General features: G+C 40.0%; 1 protein-coding gene across 1 annotated transcript in view; it reads left to right on the top strand.

Annotated features, from left to right (window-relative positions):
* Positions 1 to 13,020: 13,020 nt before the first annotated feature.
* sf3b3 (splicing factor 3b, subunit 3) overlaps positions 13,021 to 22,051 on the top strand; it is a 32,122-nt gene continuing 23,091 nt past the window's right edge. Inside the window, exons 1-13 of the mRNA XM_071457501.1 lie at positions 13,021 to 13,145; positions 13,851 to 13,991; positions 14,126 to 14,281; positions 14,534 to 14,704; positions 15,815 to 15,987; positions 16,307 to 16,448; positions 16,853 to 16,965; positions 17,275 to 17,412; positions 17,825 to 17,928; positions 18,124 to 18,289; positions 18,420 to 18,515; positions 19,180 to 19,252; positions 21,132 to 21,283. Of these exons, the coding sequence (XP_071313602.1) occupies positions 13,922 to 13,991; positions 14,126 to 14,281; positions 14,534 to 14,704; positions 15,815 to 15,987; positions 16,307 to 16,448; positions 16,853 to 16,965; positions 17,275 to 17,412; positions 17,825 to 17,928; positions 18,124 to 18,289; positions 18,420 to 18,515; positions 19,180 to 19,252; positions 21,132 to 21,283 (1,554 nt within the window). The 5' untranslated portion in view covers positions 13,021 to 13,145; positions 13,851 to 13,921. The remainder of the gene's footprint in view (positions 13,146 to 13,850; positions 13,992 to 14,125; positions 14,282 to 14,533; positions 14,705 to 15,814; positions 15,988 to 16,306; positions 16,449 to 16,852; positions 16,966 to 17,274; positions 17,413 to 17,824; positions 17,929 to 18,123; positions 18,290 to 18,419; positions 18,516 to 19,179; positions 19,253 to 21,131; positions 21,284 to 22,051) is intronic.

Below are 22,051 nucleotides of genomic sequence, written 5' to 3'. Positions count from 1 at the left end.
AATTTCCCTTTAGTTTAATTACGTTTAATAACTGTACAGCTGGGTTTATTTTAACTGGCAGAGAGAGCCATTCCTGCACAGGTTTAAAATGTCCCACAGACGCACAGTGGTTTCACAGGAAATGGTGCATACATGTGCTACTGCTCAAAGTTTTATCTAATGTTTGTTAAAACTTGACATGAGTCCAGTCAGGCCATAATTTGTTTTGCTGCACTGTAAACAGATACAAGAGCTGCTCTTCCTCTGCTGCAGCTACTTTCATGCTAGATGTTGCCAAATTCATTTTTCAGCCTTTATTAACAGTGTAGATTGACAGGAAAGGCAAAGGACCGAGATCAGATCTGCAGGCTGCTGCAGTAAGGACTCAATGCCTTAATGGTAGCAATTAACCAGGTGAGCTCCTGGCCTCAGGGATTTTAACTTTCCACCTTCACAGGACAAAGCATACATGCAAAGTGCTACATCTACATCATTATCACATTTTAAAAATACAGTTTTGCCTTCGCAGCTACCTGCCTATCTGTGAAAATACAATTAACACAGGGATAACATAAAAACAGATTCCAATATAGATTGTGTCAGATTGAAATACAAATAGATGGTGCTAACTTCACATGTCACACTTAGATTGAGTGGTTCATGGACATTTTTCTGGATCAAGAGTAAAATACAAAAATGCACCTGCATGAGGACAGGGCAGATATTGGGGCAGTCTCACGCTGCGTACTTTCTGGATCCATCTGTCCAAATGTTTCTCCTCACACAGGCCACCGTACACCTGCCAGATCATCAATTTATTCATTTATTCATCAACACATCCAGCAATTTGTGCATCTATTCCCTTCTATGAACACACTGTTCTTGTTTGGATGCAAGTGCATCTGTTACAAGCCTATTCATCATATACACTGTTTTTCTCTGTCCTTGTCGTAAAAAGAACATCAGTTTGACGGCTCGATGCTCTGCTTATTTATCCTGCGAATGTTGCATGTGAGTGTATTGTGCAATTAAACCATCTCCTGTTATGAGTAATGCATGTGTAGAGAGGCAGACTGAGAGAGAGAGAGAGAGTAACCTTTCCAAGGCTGTGTCAATGGGATGTTCACCCAGTTTGAAATCCCTCTGGACCAATAGTGACAGGGGTTGTGCCATCAAATAAAGAGAGGAAAGGTAAAGAGAAGAGAAGAGAAGAGAAGAGAAGAGAAGAGAAGTAACCCAGTTGGATTTGTGTTTCTCTATTAAAACTCTATCTGCTCCCTAGGTATCAGATTAACCTAGTTGAGGCTTTTCCTTATGTGTTAATTATACAAGACTGGAAAAGGCTTCTGAGTTGCGCCACTGTAGATTTGTAATGATAAGATGAACGGCTCCACCTTCAGAAATGGGCATGTGAGCGGGATGGTGATCTATAATTAGGTTATTGGGATAAGTCTGAACTCTCCGCAGAGCAGACTGACTTCTGGAAAATGTAATCTGATATTTGGACATTGATTTCATCAAGCGGGAAACACTGGAGCGGTCATTGAGTTTTGCTGAGTGTTTCATTGTTTTTTGGCTTAGGTGGACGGCTGAAAACTAACTTCATTTTAATAGTGTATGCTGGTGCTTTCAGACCGCTTCATTCCTTGACACTTCCACAACGTAAATCAGAGGGTAACCATTCGGGTTGGTGACAGTCTGCTTTCAAAAAGCGTAGAAAAAGAGAGAGAGGACGCAGACAGTCAAGAAAACTACTTGGCATAGTTCAGTTACACAATACTCCCCAGAATCAACTGCACTATACAGGTCAGGTCACACCAGGAATTTAAAAAGCCTTTGTATTTTTTGGTGAAGTCAAGTAATTTCATTGGAATGGCCACATCAGTGGAATCGCTTGCTGGAGCAAAGTAAATCTGTAAAAATGTTTTGCATTCAGGTCAAATTGAACTGTAACACATGAATTCAACCTCCTCTGTGAATATAAACGCCTCCACAAAGGAGGAAGAGTTTGCAGCCACTTCTGAGACAAGATTTCATAACATACAAATACTTTTTAAAAATTGTGTGAACTTTTGTTCCCATTAGCGACCGGCCTTACAAGTTGCTAACTAGGAGTTAGCTGGCAGCTCGCCCATTATTTCAGATTGCATTTCACACTCTTGAAATTACGTGCGGTCCTGATAGCAAAGGTGGTAGTAAATGGAGCAGTGCAAAGAAAAGAAAATAGGAGCTTGGTGAGTTTGGTTGTTTTGTTGTTTCCTTCTATTATCTAGAGCTAGCATGTTCCCGGCTGGCTAGTGAGTCAGCACACAAGAAAATTCAGCTCAAGAGCACTGTGACAAAACTAAAGACGTAAAGCAAACACCTGAAAAATGAGTGGAGAAGCAGGAGGAAATGCCTCCATCCATGGAGCCTGAAGAAGGTTTAAATCATATGCTGACATCCATTGATGATTGCGTGTGTGTTTATCAGCGGCAACAGAAGCCATTGATCAGCAACCAGACAAACAAAGTGGAAATTAATGGACGGGTGTTATCTCATCTGGTGGTTTAAGTAGCTTTGTGATTTCTATTGGAGAAATAATTAGAGATAAACAACAAGACATGATAACCATCAATGACGTGGCAAACAATGGAGATTGATACAAATAAAAGTCAGACCGAATTGATTTCCAGTCATTTATATTAAGAACGGGACAGTACTCAGCGCAGGGTTTTCTTTGGTCTGAGGCTAAACGGTTTCTAGAGTTGATTCAAACACCTGTGTGAGTAAAGGACTTAAACGTGTGTAAGAAAGTTAAGTAGTTTACAGTGATAGGATTGAGTTTGTACTTGTATATGTTTGTGTTAGAGAGAGATTAAAATACAGTTACTGTAAGCAGTTTAAAATGATAGGATTATGTCTGTGTTTGTCTTTGTGGATTTAAGTGAGCTGATGAAGAGAAAAAAAAATTCTATCATTCAGCAGGATCATGTCCATTCTTTCTGTGCCACTACATTCGGGTTTTCAGGATGGAGGGATTCACTGGAGGGGTTTGCATTAGTATGGTGTAAGTATGGTGCCCTTTCATGAAGGCCCATAAACTTTACTTCACTGAAAGCCTTTTACCTCAAGGTAGTGTTTAAACTGGATGCACATCACACAATTTCTTCAGCTTATCACTGCCAGATTTAACACACATTTTGTCCCGAGGGAGTTTTCATGAAAATGTTTTGAAGTTAAAAATCTGTTGCCTAACAGGGACTTTTGGATAACCAGCCACAGAATTCAGCACAGAACTTCACTGGAACCAAAAAAATAATGCAACCAATATTAGTGAAATCACAGTGTGGCCAAGTGCAATATCCAAATCACAAGAGCCACAATTTTTTGGTTAAAGTAAAATATGTCACAACATAGCCTAACATTATAAATAAAGCATAGTTGTGCCACATAGATGCCTCGACCAACAATTCATATTCTCCATACGTAAGGGAACATGTGCGTATGGTTCAGGAAAAATAACATCATATCATAATTCTTTTATTCTTTTCAGGGAAAATGAAATGCAACAATTGCCATTCCCACTAAAATTGTGACTCATCATGATATGTGTCAGATAATTACAGTAAGATTTTTTTTTTCATTCAGCCCTAGTAGGGATAGGAAATCAACAGCCACCACCTGAACATTGGCACAATTTTGGTAGCAGCTGCTTATTTTAGCCTGCCTAAAAGCCTTGTCTTGCCAGTATTCAGTTTGCAATAGTAAACCATCACAAAAAAAAAAAAAAAAACAAAACCAAAAAAGAAAAACATTAAGAAAAAAAAGGCTTCAAAATATTTAACAATATAACACTACTCAGTGGCACCTACACTCCGAGTTGGAATCTTTCCGTGGTCAAATCATTTATTTTAAAGAACACCGTACGCTAAATGTGTGAATTGGTGTTCAGAAGTGAAACACCCTTATGTCTGTCGTCAACACATTAGCAGTTATTCTGCTGTCTGCTGACTCTGTTGGCACTGCTGTGTTGGGCTGGTCACAGACCCTGAGTCTACTCATGGCATTCAACAGAAGGGATTTACATTTCAAATCTGTTCTCAGTATTCTCAGAATATAGCAGGAGTATAATGAGGTGAGTGTGTGTGTGTGTACACGCATGGTTTAAGGTAAGAATCCTATTAGCAACCTCTTGGGTCTGTGCTTATTTTGTCAGCTGACACTATGTTCCAGTAGTGTGTACCTGAGTCTTGACTCATGCTGTATTATTGCTGTATATTACAGATTTGCAAGCCAAAAAGTAGATATTTATGTTCCTGATTAGACTGTATACATATAGACAGTGGTCTATTTTTATTTTTAATGAAAGAATATTGTGTACATATCATGTCCTCAAATATAATTGAGCCTCTTGTTTTATTTTATATCCTTTTTCTATTTACCACAGAGCAGATCCTTGCATGAAGTCCTTGCAGAATTCTGCACCAGGGTTTGCTCTGACAGAATACATTTTGTCGGGACACTGCACTGCAAATTTTGACCAGAACCATTCTGTGGTGAAGTGCTTCACACATACAACCAACTGAAGCACATGAAGCACATTTTTCATTCAGTGGCGCTTTCTCAGGCGCCCAAGGTCATTGTTGCCTTCTAGTGTTTCATGGTGAGGCATATTTATGTGCAGGCCCTTTCAAATGTTATTGCCAATGATATATCAAATAAATTGGTGCCTTGCCACCGTGGCTGTACCTATGTGTTAGCTTGTCACAGGGTGTCCTGAGTTAAATCTAACACGGTCTGATGAGAAACACCTGCCCAGTCATAGTACATATACATTTGATTCCATATATTACACTATTTTAATACATTACATTAATCATTTTAGATTGCTGGTTTGACTTGAAGGAAAAAGGTGTTTTAAATGCAAAAAAAATGAATTATCATATACTGCACCTTTTGGGGTATTAGTATATCTGTAGTAGACAAACATATACTGTATTTCTGACTTATTTTATCCGTAGTTTCTTGTTTGTGCATTCTCATGCTCAAACAGGAACTTCCCACATACAATCTGTATGGCCAAACTTTTCATGTGTTTGTGGTTGTCAGTGTTTATATAAAAAATCTTAAAATGTTAAATATTAAACATAAAGAATTTCAAATGTGTGCACTTGGCATATCAGTTGTTTATATCTTGGATTTTTTAAAATCTGTGTGCAGATATTTTGCTGATTTCAATAATTCTGTGAGCTTGTGTGTACATAAGCTGCAGAGAATTAATGCCTGGAAATCATTTAAGTTGAGCGGACGGAAGGGAACATATTTTTTTAATGGTCATTTAGCCATTAGCGGTACTAGATAACTGTAAAATGTGTGTAACTAAACTAGTTGCTAGCGTTTTTCCCATTCTTTCCAGCTTTACTAATGAGAATATTAGACAGAGGAGGGGGGAGAAGAGAAGTTAGAGGGTGATAAAGTGCTCCAAGGCCAACAAGAGGATAATGTTCCCCCTGTGAGCAGAGTAAAGGGCAGATTTTGATCTGTTTAAGCCCCAAATACAATTTAGGAAGAAGAGATTCATTGTGACAAATTGATGGGTTTGCTCTCGTAATTTATGTCACAAAAATGTGACATAAATTCGAAACTGAAAACTGCCTCAACTAGGTCAGTGTTTTGTGAGCCTACACCAAAACACAGTGTCAATACAAGCATATAATTAGAATAGAAGGGGTTTAGGTGTTAAACTGGCCATGATTGCAAAGCCAGGCCTGCTTTGTTCAGGCAGCATCTAAGCCTCTAAAGCCAGGAAAAATCCCGAATGGGAATTTTGGTATTGTGCTCAATGCACTGGATACACATGGTATGTGGCAACTCATGCATTCATTACCACAGGACCCATTCAAAAAGGTAGAGTTTAATGAAACACTTTCCAAAGCTGGGTCCTGAATTTGAAATGGAAAACAGTTTTTGTGACAAACCACAATCAAATTCTGAAGTGTTAAGGTAGTGCGGACTGTTGTTGCCCTTGACTTTACTTGGGTGGCCGTCTATTTTTAACAGTTAGCTCACATGATTAAACCAGAGGACCAGGTTGAAGGTTATGACACTTCTCTACATGGATTGCTAAGCCTGTGTCAGGATGTCCCTGTTTACATTTAAGCCTCTGGGTTTTCTGAAATAAAATAAAGTGTTGTCTAAAAATATGCCCACATGGGATGAGAGGAAGAGGAAGATAAAAGAGGAGGTTTGCTAATATCAGTGCAGACATGTAATGTTAACAATTTTTCTGCGAAAGTTAAAACAGTTTTAGGTATTTGGCATAATCTCTTGTGCTCTCTCAGGTTGAAAATCGATAAGTATTCATTCTGAAAATCAGATTTCACATATTTCTATCAGGATTTGGTTCAATTTGAATCACAATCTGATGACAGCTGGTGGTTTTGTTTAATTATTGTCAATCTAATCAAGTCAAAGCGCACACATACAGTCCTGATGAGGCAAACATAGCTGAGATATCATGTGTAACAAAAAAAAACAAAAAAAAACTAAGGATGTTTTTTTTTTTTTTTTACTTTGACTACGGCGGATTTCAGCACCTGTACTGCTGATGTGTTATTTGGGTATGAAGAGACAAGGATAAAGTGAAGTCTGTCTCATTAAAACCATGTTGGTTTTGATATATTTCAGCCTATCACAAAGTGAAACTGAATTCATTAAATCGTTTGGTGAAAGTGATCATAGAAGTGCTTTAGTGGCAGTTCAGGTAATAGTGTGTTAAAGGTAGATGGAAAGTCATGAGTACGAAGTGTCTGTGGTGCTGTATCTGCAGTCAGTGTATGAGATTTGCATCCTTCATCCTCTTGTTGGTCCTATTAATATTATATTAGAGAGTAAAGTACATTTAACAATAGGTCTATCAACCAACAGAAAAATAAATCAATAATAATTCTGATAATGAAGAAACCATTTAATCTATTTTTTCCAGGTAAAAATGGTAAACATTCAGTTTCTTGCTTCTTTATGTGATTATAAATTGACTATTTTTGGGTTTTGTATTGATGTTCAGACAAAGAAGACAGTTGAAGGAGACAGATACTTGGGCTCACTTTTATATTATTATTTAGAGTTAGTTGATTAGGTCTCTGTGGGGTACCAACAAGCTCTGCATACCAAAGTCATCCGTGTGTAATTTGCAGAAGTCCATTCAAGCAGCAGCTGTACACTGTCTAGTATAGTATGAACCGTTTAGATGGTCAGCTCTCTGCCTGGTCCCCGGGCTGCCAGATTACAGCAGAGATAGTTTCCGACTTCTCTACCAAATCAGATGGGAAGGTGTAATCTTATCAAACAGCCTAAACTGCAGCTGTTAGGAAGGGGACTGACGTTCAAATGCGTGGGGGCCACTGAGCTTATCGACTGTCCATTTGCAGCAAACATAATCACAACACAGAGAGAAGAGAAGAGAAGAGAAGAGAAGCTCCCCTTAAAATCTTCACCTCTTTCTCTGAGCATCACCTCTTTCCCTCTATCCTTCACAGCACTATGACTGCTGTTGTCTCTTAGCAACGCCAGCAGACAAATCGATGGAGGGGAAAAGAGGGAGACACGGAGATGAATGGGAAGGGGGGTGGGGTGGGGGTGGGGGGGGGTGAGAGGACAAAGAAGAAGGAAGAAGTGGAGAGAAGTGGGGAAAAGGGCAGATGGGTTTCAAGTATATGAAGAGAAAAGGGGGGGGGGGGGGGTGTACATGAAGTGTACATGAAGGGAGGGAGCAGAGGAAGCGAAGGTGACTGGAAGAAGAAAAGGGAAAGAAGAGAGGGAAGATGGGGGAGTGAGAGGAGGAAACAGTGGGAAAGAAACTCGGGAAGGGATGTTTAAATGTCAAGCTCCGGCCAGGTCGCTTCATTAATGCCATTTAGGATCAAAATGTCAAACCGACAGAGCAGACAACATTTTGTGCGACAGCAGCACATGTCCTCTGTACACCCACAAGATTTCCAGGAAAATACAAGTTCAGTTACACAACAAGCAGAAACTTCAACAGCTGTGAGAGCTCCCTCAGCAGAATCTGACTTTAAAGCACTTCCTCGATATTATGATTTAAAAAAAAAAACATCCAAGATTAAATGTGGGGCTAAATTAAGACTTGGGTGAAAAGCAAAGTGCCCACACTTTGTCCAAGTGCCCGTTCTTTGTCAGCTGATGGGGAAAGACCACACAGGAGGCGGACACTGGCAGGCAGGTCAACGACCGTGATGGATCTCCAGTCGGGCAGAGGGAGACGCAAAGAGCCGATGGCCTCCGACACCAGCAGCAGGCACTGGAGGAGGAGGAGGAGAATGATGCCTCTTCATCATTACCCACCACATCAGCACCGTTTCACCGAGCTGTGCGCCCCAAAGCCCGCTCGGTGCACATCATCTAGTTGCATTAAAAAAAAAAAAAAAAAAAAAAAGCATTTTGAAAGGCTCACCTTGCTGTGCCGGTTGTATTTCTGAGTGAAATCCCAAATCAGCGCCGGTGTAAACAGCCGGTCCTTTTCAGACTTGCTCTCTGCTTATTTCAGGCATCGAGCGGCTCTGCTCTCTCATGCAGTCACGTTGCCTGAATCTAAATGTGTGTGTTTTCCTCCACTCCTCCTGGATGCAAAGCCAAGCGAGCAATGGAATTAAAAAAAAAAAAAAAAAAAAGCTAGGTTTCAACCTTTGCAAAAGCAGCGGGCACCAGGTGTTGAGGGGGCTAACACCTGCTAAGAAGACGACCGATGAGCCGACACCGGAGGAAGACCGTGGACTGCGGTCCGGGACGGCCCTCAGCAGCCAGGCAGGAGGAGCAGGAGGCGGCGTCGGCTGGTGTCTTCCTGGGAGGGACGTCCTCGTCGTGTCATGCTGAATGGCATCAATCTACTACTTCCTGTTCCACCTTTTCACAATCAAATATAAATATTGTTCGTGTATGTGTTCAAAATTATGCCAGTTATGGAAGTACAAGGATTTTTGATGATTATTTTAGATGACATTATTATGTAATGTTGTGTTTGCCTTTTTTGTCTTTTACCTTTATTTATGTATTTTTGTATTAGTTTTTCTAAATTCACTAATTCCCTAATATAAAATCATAAAAACAACATACATTATGCCCTGCTTTCCTTTGATTCATATCCTCCAATATCATATACTACTTCTTTTTTTATTTTCCCCAAGAATGATCAGTACAAGTCCAAACAGTCCTAAAGAATGGCTTGTTAATGCAACACATTGATTACTGCATTAATGTACTACAAAACCTTATAAGGATCAGCCATGTTTCTCCCTTGCTTGCTAAATAATCCATTCATAAAATAATTATCCTGGGCCCGCACTCATCAGTGGTGCATGGAAAAGCTTCTAAATTCACTCATACAAAGATATTTTTGGATGTTCGCAAATACAAAAATGTTCGAATTTATCAAATATCCCTGCACTCATTTCTATCTGCCAACATGGAGAAAACAAAAAAGTTTAAGGAAGCAGAAATAACTTAGATCAATGAAGTGGAAACCAAACAAACCAGCACGTTCCACAGCGGGGATGTAAATGCAACAAGAGGAGGGCCAAATGACTGTCTGCTTTGGACCAGTGCATTGGCAGCATAATTGTCTGGCATTATTTGAGGACCCTCTCCCAGACCCTGGAGGAATACCACACACCAAGTCAAGCTTTATTTTTGCATCCATATTCAGACATGTAAATATTATTTCTTTACAACAAATATAACAAATGCATAACCAAATAAATGTGACAGAATGATATAACGAAAATGTGAAAATTTGCCCGACCACTCAGGTGTCCTCTTCGACGAGAGCTTCAGCTGTGTCGTCTGACTAACGGTCCTGTGGCCTGAACTACAAATCAGGATTTGGTGTTAGCTTGGTGTTTGGTGTTGCTTAAGGTTTAACCCTGGGTTTTCAGGGTTGCAATGGTAGTAAATCACTGTGGTAGCTTATACTGAACTCCTGCACAAACATTTCATACGCACTGGTTTTTTTCAGTGTAATGTTTTCAACTGTGCGAGACACTATTGTTCGCTGGGTTTCCTGCAAAAACAGTTCTGCTCAGTTTTCATTTTCTCGTTCACTCAGCACTAAATGGACCATGAAACTGAAAATCTGTCATAATCTTCCCCTGAAGTGACTGTTTTGAAGGACTGTTTTACTTTGAAATTACTTTCTTGAGTGTCTGTTGGTTGTTTTACTTCTTGTTATTTCCCTCTTCTGTGATTTTCTGTCCTGCCTTGATGTGTTACGCACGTTCCCATTTACCCTTGCCTCCCTTGTTCATTTAAGCCTCCGTGTTCCCCTCAGTGTTTGTCAGTTTCTTCTGTTCCCTGTATTCCCATGTGATTCACAGTGATAAATTTCATTTGGTTTTTATTCCTGTTCCTGTCTATCTTCCTGTTTTGTTACTCTACTTTGGACCACCTGCGTCTAGTTTCCTGCCTGCCAGCCTGTAATTCTTGGGACATTCCTCGTTATTAAAGGCCTTAGAGCACCAAACATAACCACGGCCAGAATAGCCATGATAGGTCAAAGAATCAGTCTGCTTTTCAACTCACTGACTGACAGCTAGCTAGATCCTGATTACTGATTTATACTGCATGTTAGCCCCTACAATGTGTGATTACAACAATATATTAACCCCTGAAAAATTTAATGCATACCTTAAATTTCTTCTTATGTAATTAAATGAAGGAAAAACATCCAAATCATCACACAAAAATAAATAGTGTTGCCCATTCTTTAACATTTCCATGACGCTACATTTATGCTTTCAGTGACTGAAATACTGTACAACCGCTCACATTCACATTTTAAGTAAACATATTCAATTTTTATTTCTTTGTATTTTAGATTTAGTTTTACTTATGTTTGGCTGCACAACAAAAGTTTGTACAGTGGACCTGTCAGAGTATATATAGTATAATCAATTTGATGTTATTTTTACAGCTCAGAAAGAGGGGACATGATGGAGGACATGCAAAGATTAGGGATGAGAGGAAAAGAAGTGAAGAACATACTGAAGTGGGGTGCAAGTAAACAGGGCAGAAGATGCTTTGTCAACTTGTTGCGGGGAACTGGAGTAATGGAAAAGATTTAGTGGTCGGGATAATGTAGGAGCTGACACATTCAGAAGATGGCAACAGTGCAACTACTTGGATGCCAGCTGCTGTTAAACATCAGTAAAGAAATGTATGTTCTTTTAGTTACACAACAGGATTCTTTTTGAGAGCAAATAAGAACAGACTTCATGAATGTGAAATTTTCCAAATGCCAAAGAGGTTAGAGTGGCTCAGTCTAATGCTAATGGATAAAGTGGATAAGGAAAAAAAAACAATATCTAAACAATAAATCTAGAAAGAAAACACTTGACCTACCCTCCAGCCTCTCCTTGTGGATCTGTCTATCTTCTCTTCAGCCCATACTTATGGGCGTCCATAAGTTGTAAATGTTGGCAGATGCATTGATAAACAAAGGAGATTATAGTTTATTAACTGTTTACATACTGATTACTCGTGGGGGTCTTTCTCCATGCTTACTACTTCAGTAATGTGAGAATTTTGTTTACATACGAGAGAATGAATAAAATAACAGTTGATTTATGTACTGCACCAGCCTAAGACCTTCAAAGTGTTGCATGTACAGCCAATGTGTGGAGAAGTTTAAGAATTTACTTTCTCTAAGGCAGGTAAGGCATAATGCATAACGCTGTGTTTGTATTTTAAAAGACATATCCTGTCAGACACAGCCACAGAAGATGTACCTCACTAGGACGGATGCACTTTTGGGAACCATAGGCTCAAAATAAGAGACTGTTATCCCCTTGTTAACTCAAGTGATGTCTGCTGTCTTGTCTTCAGGTAACACACTTTCTTCTCTGTTGACAGAGCTGGAATCTCCACGGTGGCGGCAACAGGCATGTTGAAAGTATGTCAGATGCCAAAATATGTAATAAAAAATAACAAATGTATAATGAAAAATGTTTAGTACATCCTAACATATATACATGATCAGCTCAACATCACAGGCATATATCAATGTAATGCAACCCACTGCAGTGTTTAATAACTGCAACTACAGCAAAAGTAACAGTGAGTACAAATATATTATTTGAACCCATGCCCAGTTTAAATTCTGTACTGAGTCCAAACAGCAGGTACGGGACATGAACAAACTAGCTGACTGGAGATTCAGAAGGTCATCATCAGCACTGATCATCAATGAGACCAGTGTTATTTAACCACAACTAGCCTACAGCTATTAAACTTAAGACTATTGTGATGCAGACAAACTGTGCTCTGATGTTCAGACTTTGTCCTGTGTGCACAGAAAGACGCCTTCCTAAAAGGAGTGGTATTTTGTGTTAACCAACAATGTTAAATTATCTCATTAGATTATAAATTATGCAAAAAATAAATTACAATAACAGGTTTCACACTTTAGCCAGATGGTCTGAATAAGTCGCTGCTGTTGCGTCTTAATCGTTGTGGATTTGTTTTCACGCTCCGCCGCACCTACACAAAAGCCGGATTTTCTGACTGTACTTTTGTGTCTCTAATTGAAATGACCAGATACCACAAAGGAGGGATGAAAACATGCCCAGTTCACCGAGCAAACGCAGCTTAGTAAATACACATACGATGTTAACTTACTCATAAATGAACGTTTGAAAACTTACCACGGAGCAAAACAACTCATATAATGCTATTCGCAGCTTTAGCGCCTGATCTGTTTGATGAATTGTTACCACACTGTAAAGCTCGTTGTTAACATGTGTTTGGTGTAGAAATCAGCTCACTTATCAAGCCATTAGGTTTATTATTTAGAAAAATATGACACAATGGTATGAAGTGGGCGATGCTCGGCCAAATTTAGTCCCACCATATGAATTCCCTTGTGTTTCGTTGTACTGCAACCCATTAGTCTTGAGGTCTTTGTCGACATCTGCTGGACATTTTTTTCCACTACAGCACCATGCGACAAATTTCTATCAGGCACTGCGTAGGCCGCCTTTCAATGACGCCATTTTTGGCTGACGAAGGACCCACGAACGGCGGCTCGTCGTCGGCTTCCTGGAGTTGCAGAAAAACTATATGTGCAAATGGAACTTTATCCACCTGAAATCTGAATCATCTTATTTAACACACCGGTAAATATTATATTCTACACATCTATAGCTTGTCCGTAGTTAAATGGACACTGTATGCATGTAAAGTGTGCACTGTGCAACCTCTTATTAAGCATGAAAACAGAGGATGCGTCAGGAAAAAGTGGCGCTTTGTATGAATGGGCTCCTATTAGCCCGCTGAATACAAGTTAACGTAAGAGCCGTATGGGCTAAATGTGCGCACAGTTTTCCCCCCAGGAATATTTTCACTTGAAAAGAATAGGTGTCGCTATCCTACTAGGTTCATAACCTAAGACTTAACTTTGAAAACAGAAGTTAATGACGAAAGTTTACCACTTGCTAAGCTAACGTGTAGTAATGTCAACTAGCTACCATTAGCAGGTCCTGCGGTTGCTGGCATGTAAACAATAACGTTTTCGTGTCCGGTAGTTATTTTAACCCTCCGCTTACTTCCTCCAGCTTAACTGTTAGTAGTTTAATAGATTAGAAAGCTGTTTTTTTGTTCCACAGTACCTTTACTTCTCTACATTACTACTTCTCAAGTCAAACTCAGCTCAGTTTGATTATCCCTCCTTAACAGGCACCCGATTTGCCAACAGTGGACCCGCTCATTTCATTGGTCAAATTGTCAGATTTCTCTGGGAGTTCAGAACTTCTTTGATTTAAAAAATATATATTTTAAAACATTTGTCCAAACCATATTGGTTTCCCTTCCTTCTGCTACAGTTTTGAGCCGCGCTGAGCGCTCTGTTTGCTGCACCTGAAGAATCTTTTCGGGAAGCCACTGAAAGGGAGCCATGTTTCTCTACAACATCACCCTGCAGCGTGCCACTGGCATCACCCATGCCATCCATGGAAACTTCTCAGGTGAGCAAGCTCAAGATACTGTCTGTCCTTTACTGCATGCTCGCTCTGCCTGTTTGTTTGGGTTACTTTTTAGAGTCTGTCTTTCCAGCCATTTTTATGTCTGCATGTCTGTTGATGAGTCTGTGTTTTTGTAGGAACCAAGATGCAGGAGATTGTTGTTTCCAGGGGAAAGATCTTGGAGTTATTGCGACCAGATGCCAACACAGGAAAGGTGCACACACTGCTGACAGTGGAGGTGTTTGGCATCATAAGGTCCCTGATGGCATTCAGACTCACTGGAGGAACCAAAGGTATATAACCACAGTTACATGCACTTGCATGCATTTGCTTTTGACTACATACATGGATTATATATTATATATATATATTATATTATTATAAGTAAAAAGATTTCTCTCTGCTTCCCTCAGATCTAATAATGAGTTTGACCTTGATTTGTGACCTCACAAAAACATTGCTAAAGTGTTGAATTGAAAGGGAAAAGTATCTTTTTGTTACACAAATCATCTTTGTATGTTGTATGTTTGTGTTTGTATTTGTAGATTACATAGTTGTGGGAAGTGACAGTGGTCGTATTGTCATCCTGGAGTATCATCCATCAAAAAACATGTTTGAGAAGATCCACCAGGAAACATTTGGAAAGAGCGGCTGTCGGCGCATTGTTCCTGGACAGTTCCTGGCTGTTGACCCTAAAGGCAGAGCTGTTATGATAGGTATGAATTGATGTCAAAGATGGTGTTTTCCCACAGGTTGAGATGGAGCTTGAGCACAGATGTTTGTAATGTTTGCTAGTCCTAATGGCAAATGCCCCTCTGTCACAAGCCTTGACCTGGAGACCAAGAGCAACAGCTGCTCTGCAGATGTGAGAGTATGAGAAGGGGGGCATAGCTGTAAGAATTATTCCACACATCAAAGTGTTGCAGATATGATGAGTTTGTCATGTCTCTTCTCTGAGTAACTCTGGAGAAAGCTTCAACATCTCTGATCTCAGCACAAGTTTACCAAGACATTCACACAAGGGGTGTAAAGGGGTGGGAAGGTCAGTGATGTAAGATGGAGTGAGGTCACTAGTCAAAAAGGTCTAGTCAAAACCTCATAACTAGGGATACGTGTGGTTATTCGGCTAAATAACTGTATGTTGCTACCATGGCTAGTCGGCTCAAGAAATACTAGTTGGTTAAACTAATTATTCATATTTTATCAACAACTGGTGGTTAACCTTTCAGTCTAAGGTGTTATGCAGCCACCTGCCAGTAGCTGGAGCTGCAGCCCCAGCAGGCAGCAGGGGCTGCCCTCTCTCAGTTGAGGGCAGGGGAGGCATAATGAAAACAGTGCAGTTGGGCAATATTTTGGTCTAGAAAATGAAAATAAGGTTGTGAGCAGGCTGTGTTAGAATAAAGTGACATATTAACCTGCAGAGTAAAAAGGCTGCTGGGGCTAGCACTGCTAACAGTAGGCACCCTTGGTAAAGCAATACTTGCAGATTCTCTGATCGTGCTCGGTCTGAAAAGGTAGGGAGGTAGTGCAAACACATAGATTAAACTCTGCCAATTCCATAGCTTTGATAGTTTCACTGTGCAAGCAGGTACTTTCTGCTTTGTAGAAAGAATTGATTTATGGAATCATAAGCCATTATGTATAATTAGAAGTTTTTCAAGAATTCCTGAGAATGGTGGTGCAATTTCAAAGAAGAGTATTATATTATTTATATTGTATGCTAAAATTGCATTGTTTTTGAAAGAAAACCACAGGAGATAAAAATTTCATTACTGTAAATTAAATGAAATTAAGCATTTTGCACGTGTCGTCTTTCTCCTGTCTAGGAGCAATCGAGAAACAGAAGCTGGTTTACATTCTAAACAGAGATGCAGCTGCGAGACTGACCATCTCCTCCCCACTGGAAGCCCATAAAGCGAACACACTGGTGTACCATGTAGTGGGAGTTGATGTGGGCTTTGAAAATCCCATGTTTGCCTGCTTAGAAATGGACTATGAGGTGAGTTTGTGAAAACATGAGGTTATGATTTTCCGAAACCCACATCACACTGCTGTAGATGTGATGAGTTTGTCATGTCTCTTCTCTGATTATCACTGGAGAAAGATTTAACACCTCTGATCTCAGCACATTGTATCTTGCATAATTTACTTTTTAAGAATCATATGTAAAGTGTAGTAAATATTTTTAAACCTTTTTATTGTTTTTAACATTTCAAAGTCAATGCCATCCCCCACAGTGTCTTATGCTATTATTAAGCCTAAAAATAGACACACTTTGCCAGCCTCTGATCCTCTCTGCTTATGTCTGATGTTTCCAGGAAGCTGACAATGACCCAACAGGAGAAGCTGCTGCCAACACGCAACAGACGCTCACCTTTTATGAGCTGGACCTTGGCTTGAATCACGTGGTCCGCAAGTACAGCGAGGCTTTGGAAGAGCATGGAAATTTCCTCATCACCGGTAAGCGTTCGGGAGCAGGTGGCTGTGCATGTCAGGGCTGAAACAGCTGCTGCAGTAGTTGGCTGGCAAGAAAAGGCAGGATACCTGCAGCTGTCACTCACAGTGGAGCAAAGAGGAGCATAGTGTGCCAAAATAGACCGAGCCAGGACGGTGTGTAGGACACCAGCTAGAATTTATATATGGGCATAGCTGTAAGAATTATTCCACACATCAAAGTGTTGTAGATATGATGAGTTTGTCCATGTCTCTTCTCTGAGTAACTCTGGAGAAAGCTTCAACATCTCTGATCTCAGCACAGGTTTACCAAGACATTAACACATCAAAGAGCAGCATAAAGAGGCCAGTGTAAGAGCCAGACCAATGTAACAAAAAACACACCCCACTAAATGCTCTTCTCTGTTCAGTCCCTGGCGGTTCAGATGGGCCCAGTGGAGTTCTGATCTGCTCTGAAAACTACATCACTTACAAGAATTTTGGAGACCAGCCTGACATTCGGTGTCCCATCCCTCGACGCAGGGTGAGTCCTTAACAGAGAAATACATAATAAAACACATGATGCTGTTTTTGTTTTTTTATTACATCTACATCAAAATGTGACACTTGTCTTGATTGTAAGAATTTAAGCTGGAATTTAGTAATGAGTTGTAATATTGTAACTCAGTACTATGATTTCAAATGCATGTTTTTGTGGAAACGTATCATTTAAGTCATTATGGCAACTCTACTTTGGTTTTTAAAATCCATTTCTGGTCATTTTTGCTCTCTCTATGCACATTTATTCATTCTGCTTCCCTGTTTCTTTCTTCTTCTTCTTCTCTTCCTACAGAATGATCTGGATGACCCAGAGCGTGGCATGATATTTGTCTGCTCAGCCACCCACAAGACCAAGTCCATGTTCTTCTTCCTGGCCCAGACGGAGCAGGGAGACATCTTTAAGGTCACTCTGGAAACAGATGAAGAAATGGTGAGCACAAAAGGAAAATGGACATAGTGATTAATTCATCACTTCTTTTTTATCAATAGGTTAACCTTTTAAAAGGTCTCAGATTAGTGACAAAATACCATCAGATGATACAATATTCACATTACTTATTTGGCCTTACAAATAGGAAAAAATCATTTCAGGCTATTCAGCTTACTTATTGAAAAACTATCATGTGTTGTAATAGTAATGTATGTCACAGTATGTACCTGTGAAACTGTAGTTCACGGCTCACTTGATAAGTTGACATTAAAATCCATTTTACACTGTCACAGTTAGTATAAGCCATATGAAATTACATTGCCACACATTGGTTTTCTGTTTATACTACCTACCTCAAAACATTAATGCAGAAAAAATATTGTGTTGTAAATGAGTCTGTGTTCTGTCATAGGTCACTGAAATCAGGCTGAAGTATTTTGACACGATCCCTGTGGCAACAGCCATGTGTGTCCTGAAGACGGGCTTCTTGTTTGTGTCTTCAGAGTTTGGAAACCAGTAAGTTTAAGGCTATGCGTCACTGTGCTACATGTTGCCTTGTCATTATTACTCTTGAAGTTTATTTGTCTCTGAAAGAATGCGCCGTGTCCTTTTACCCTTTTGTACGTTTCTTGTTCACAGGTAAAACATTTCTGTAGCTCTTTTTCTCTCAGATCTCTTTTGCTCATGTTGTTCTTCCTCCGTTTCCTTCAGTTACCTTTACCAGATTGCTCACCTGGGTGATGATGATGATGAGCCCGAGTTCTCATCTGCGATGCCATTGGAAGAGGGAGACACCTTCTTTTTCCAGCCTCGTCCGCTCAAAAACCTGGTGCTGGTGGACGAACAGGAGAACTTATCGCCCATCATGACCTGTCAGGTGAATGTGCCACAAACTCAGTAAGAAGAAAGGAAGATGGAGGAAAGCAACAACACTGCTCTTTCACCCTGTGATAAAAAGTTTTATTTGATTTTGATTTGAACAGTTCATTTCTTCCTGTTTTTGACAGATCTCTGATTTGGCCAATGAAGACACACCTCAGCTATATGTTGCCTGTGGACGAGGACCCAGGTCTACTTTAAGGGTCCTTCGGCATGGACTGGAGGTACACACACACACACACACACACACACACACACACACAGTACTGGCTGTGAAAGTGATGAGTTTTTTCATGTCTCTTCTCTGAAAACAAGCTGAAGAGTCTGTAAATCTCTCTGATCTCAGCACTAAATCAATCTAGTGTTTTGATGTCATCAAGTTTCTGTCACTTGGCTCAAAACAATCCCTTGTTGTCAGTTTTTGGCTCTGCATGTGTTAACATTGTTAGATTCATGAGGAGTACAGATCACACCTGAGTATTCACATACATTTCCCAGCAGGGCTCTCAGAGAAGATGTTTACCGACGTTACACGTGTGCACTATACAAATGCTTCAGTCAGTTTATATTATAAACGAGAAAAAAATCAACCAAAAAATAAAATGATATGTTACTTTTTACACTGTAGTTGTTTATTTTTCCTTCAAATCTGAGGACGGTAAATGTGAAATGACCGATATTTGGCTGTAGAGTGAGCAGTCTTTCTGTGGCTGTATTCCTCCTCCTGTACAGTCAAACTAGATGTTACAGTGTAACAAAAACATTTAAAACATCCTTGGATCAAGTTGCTACAGTATCATGATAATATATGTGATCACTGAAAAACATTGAATCCTCTTTTCCTCCTTTTTTGTCCTCTCTTCTTCTTCCTCTGTCCGTCTTCATCAGGTTTCAGAGATGGCCGTGTCTGAGCTGCCCGGTAACCCCAACGCTGTGTGGACTGTGCGCAGACATGTTGAAGGTAACAGGTGTCTTTTCACTTATTAGCTTTCCGACTGTTAACTTGCTTTCTTAAATTTGTTTTATGTTGTATTTTACATTCTATGCGTTCTGCCATCCGTCACTGTAAACCACTTTTATTTTTTTTATAAACACGACTCATCAAATGAGAGCAATTGAGTGATTTCTGTAGGAAAGAGGGTCCAGACTAGCCTTCAGGTGCAGTTTCAGCTTCTGAGGCTTCTTAGGACACAGTGGGAATCAGGATAATAAATAACTCCTCTAATAATAATATAGCGTGTCTTTACCCTTTTTCATTTGGACAGCTTTAACACCTCTTTTTTCCCCTTATTTCCCTCTTTTATCTGACTCCCCCATTTATCACTTGCCTCCCCGACTGTCTCTTGTCTTGTCACACAGTGTGTGTGTGCGAGTATGTGAGTGAGAACATCTCACTCACTCGAATCTGGTTATGTAATAATTCTCAGTGATTTATAGGTTATAGGTCTGGGTTTGGATAGGACGGCGCCAGGGTCTGGATCAGGACCTCTGGTCTAGTATTTTGATTTGTACATGAAAATGAAAAGCTTGGATCTGTTTGTCTTCTCTCTTGGGTTTTCTCTTGTACCGTGCATTACCACAGTCGTGTGGTTTTTATATTTTGTCACATTGTTCCACCACAGCTGGTAGAGATGAGTCATTTAGGTGTGTGTGTGTGTGTGTGTGTGTGTGTGTGTGTGTGTGTGTGTGTGTTTGAGAAGGAGAGAGACAGCTAATGTCAGGATGATGCTCATGATGCCTGGAGGTCCTCAAAAAATATCGTCACGTCTTTTTTTAAAAAATGTGATTATTCATTGAAATTGTTAATATATCAGTCAGCTTTGTTTTATTCAAAAAACTTATCACCTGAAAGTAAGGGTCCTCTCATCAGGGATGTTTGATTTTTGGATGAATATGACGATAACATACATGGCTGCAAATTTTGTTGCGAAATGTCGCTGTGTTGAATTAAAAAGAAGACACCCTTGTTATTTCTGCATTTGAGAAAAGTTTATTTTTATTTGGGGTAGAGAGTAACCTCACACCCCCTTCTAGCTTGAATATGCTTTCTTCATAAAAAGAAAATACATTGTGAGCCTGGACACGAACCACTGACACACCCACCCTCCCTACCCCTCCATCCTTGCGGTACTCCACAGCTCCAGTCTCCCTCCGTCTCTCCCCCTGTTAAAATCAGCACATTTCAGCCATTTTGATGGTGGTCATCAAGGTTTAATTGAAATGTAACTACGTACGTAACTCTCTTAATGCTTAATTTGTGATGAGTTTTATTAACATAGCCATACATGCTTTTGTCATGCTACTGTCATCACTAAGGGTAATCAAGAAAGAGTGAGAGAGAGAGGCAGGCAAAACTCCACACATGTACTCTTCCTCCCTCTCGCTTAGAGTATATTGTAACCCATCCCCCACCCACATTTTCATTGTTTGGTGTTTTTTTAACCTCACAATTTCATCCACATGTACTTTGAAGTAAAAGAAGTGTGTACATCGCTTCAGTCATGGACTTTTCTGTGGCTCTAAATGAGGCAAAGATGAACCCCAAACATGAACCACTGCACCAGCTGACGTGAAGAGCCTCGTCTGTCTCAGCTACCACTGGGAAATACAGTGGAAGAATGTTTAGAATATCAGGCTAAGTAGATGTGTAGTTCAAGTTTTTATGAATATGAGTAATGCTCTTAATGGTCAGTGTGAAATATAAAACAAACCCCGCTTCTGTGCTGCTGTTTCTGTCCCATGTGTCCCCTTTTCTGTCCTTCATTCATCACAGGCCTCAACACATTAATCTAATCATTACTCATTTGTCTTTGGGTTTCCTCTTGTCCTTTGATCATCAGACGAGTTTGATGCCTACATCATCGTGTCTTTCGTCAACGCTACTCTGGTTCTGTCCATCGGGGAGACTGTAGAGGAAGTGACAGATTCTGGGTTTCTGGGAACAACGCCCACTCTCTCCTGCTCCCTGCTGGGTGAAGATGCCTTAGTGCAGGTGAGTGAGATGGACCTTTAAAAATAATTTTTTACTCCATCTTGATCCACCTCAAAATAACATAAAGTAATACAGGTAATTATTGCAGAGGTTAGCTGTAAGAGGTTTAAGTGTTTGAATATTATATAGTCATGGCTTAATATTCCACAGGTTTTGGGCAGGAGTGTAGAGGCAGTTTGTTTCAAATTAAAAATCTGTATGAACTTTATTTTATGTGGCAGATATGAATTTATAAGATGTATTACACGGCTTGTTGCACATGCACTCATGAATATTTACTCATAATATTTCATGCAAAGTATTAAGAATTGGACACAGATGGCTATCATTTAACATCTTGTGTGTTCTGCTCTGAGTTTATTTATTGCCTGATACATAAGGATGGTGACGGATACGAAAAAGTGTCACATCACTCCAGTCTAGCCTCTCTTCACTGGCTCTCTGCTCATTTAGAATCCAATTTAAGGCCTTGCTAATAGTTTTGAAGGCTCTGAATGGTCCGGCCCCATCTTCTGTCACAGACCTTCTTCACTGGCACTCAGCTCCCAGGTGTCTTAGATCTGACACGAAACCTCTGTTGTATGTCCTACGGTCACAATCAAAGCTGAAGAGCTTTTGAAGTTGTGAAACGAGTTGCTGTCAGAAATGAGATGTGCTCCCTCCATCTCTGTTTTTGAATCTAGGATAAAGACGCATTTTCATTCTCTGGTCTTTTTGGTCCACTAATCTTTTACCTTTTGTGATGTCTATAATCCTGTATGTGTCCCT

Source organism: Trachinotus anak, unplaced genomic scaffold (assembly GCF_046630095.1).
Source record: "Trachinotus anak isolate AG129_WGS33_773 ecotype Australia unplaced genomic scaffold, CSIRO_AGI_Tana_v1 ptg000002l, whole genome shotgun sequence".
NCBI classification, from domain to species: Eukaryota; Metazoa; Chordata; class Actinopteri; order Carangiformes; family Carangidae; genus Trachinotus; species Trachinotus anak.
The sequence above is the reverse complement of the archived record's forward strand: the minus strand, read 5'-3'. Positions and strand labels throughout refer to the sequence as shown.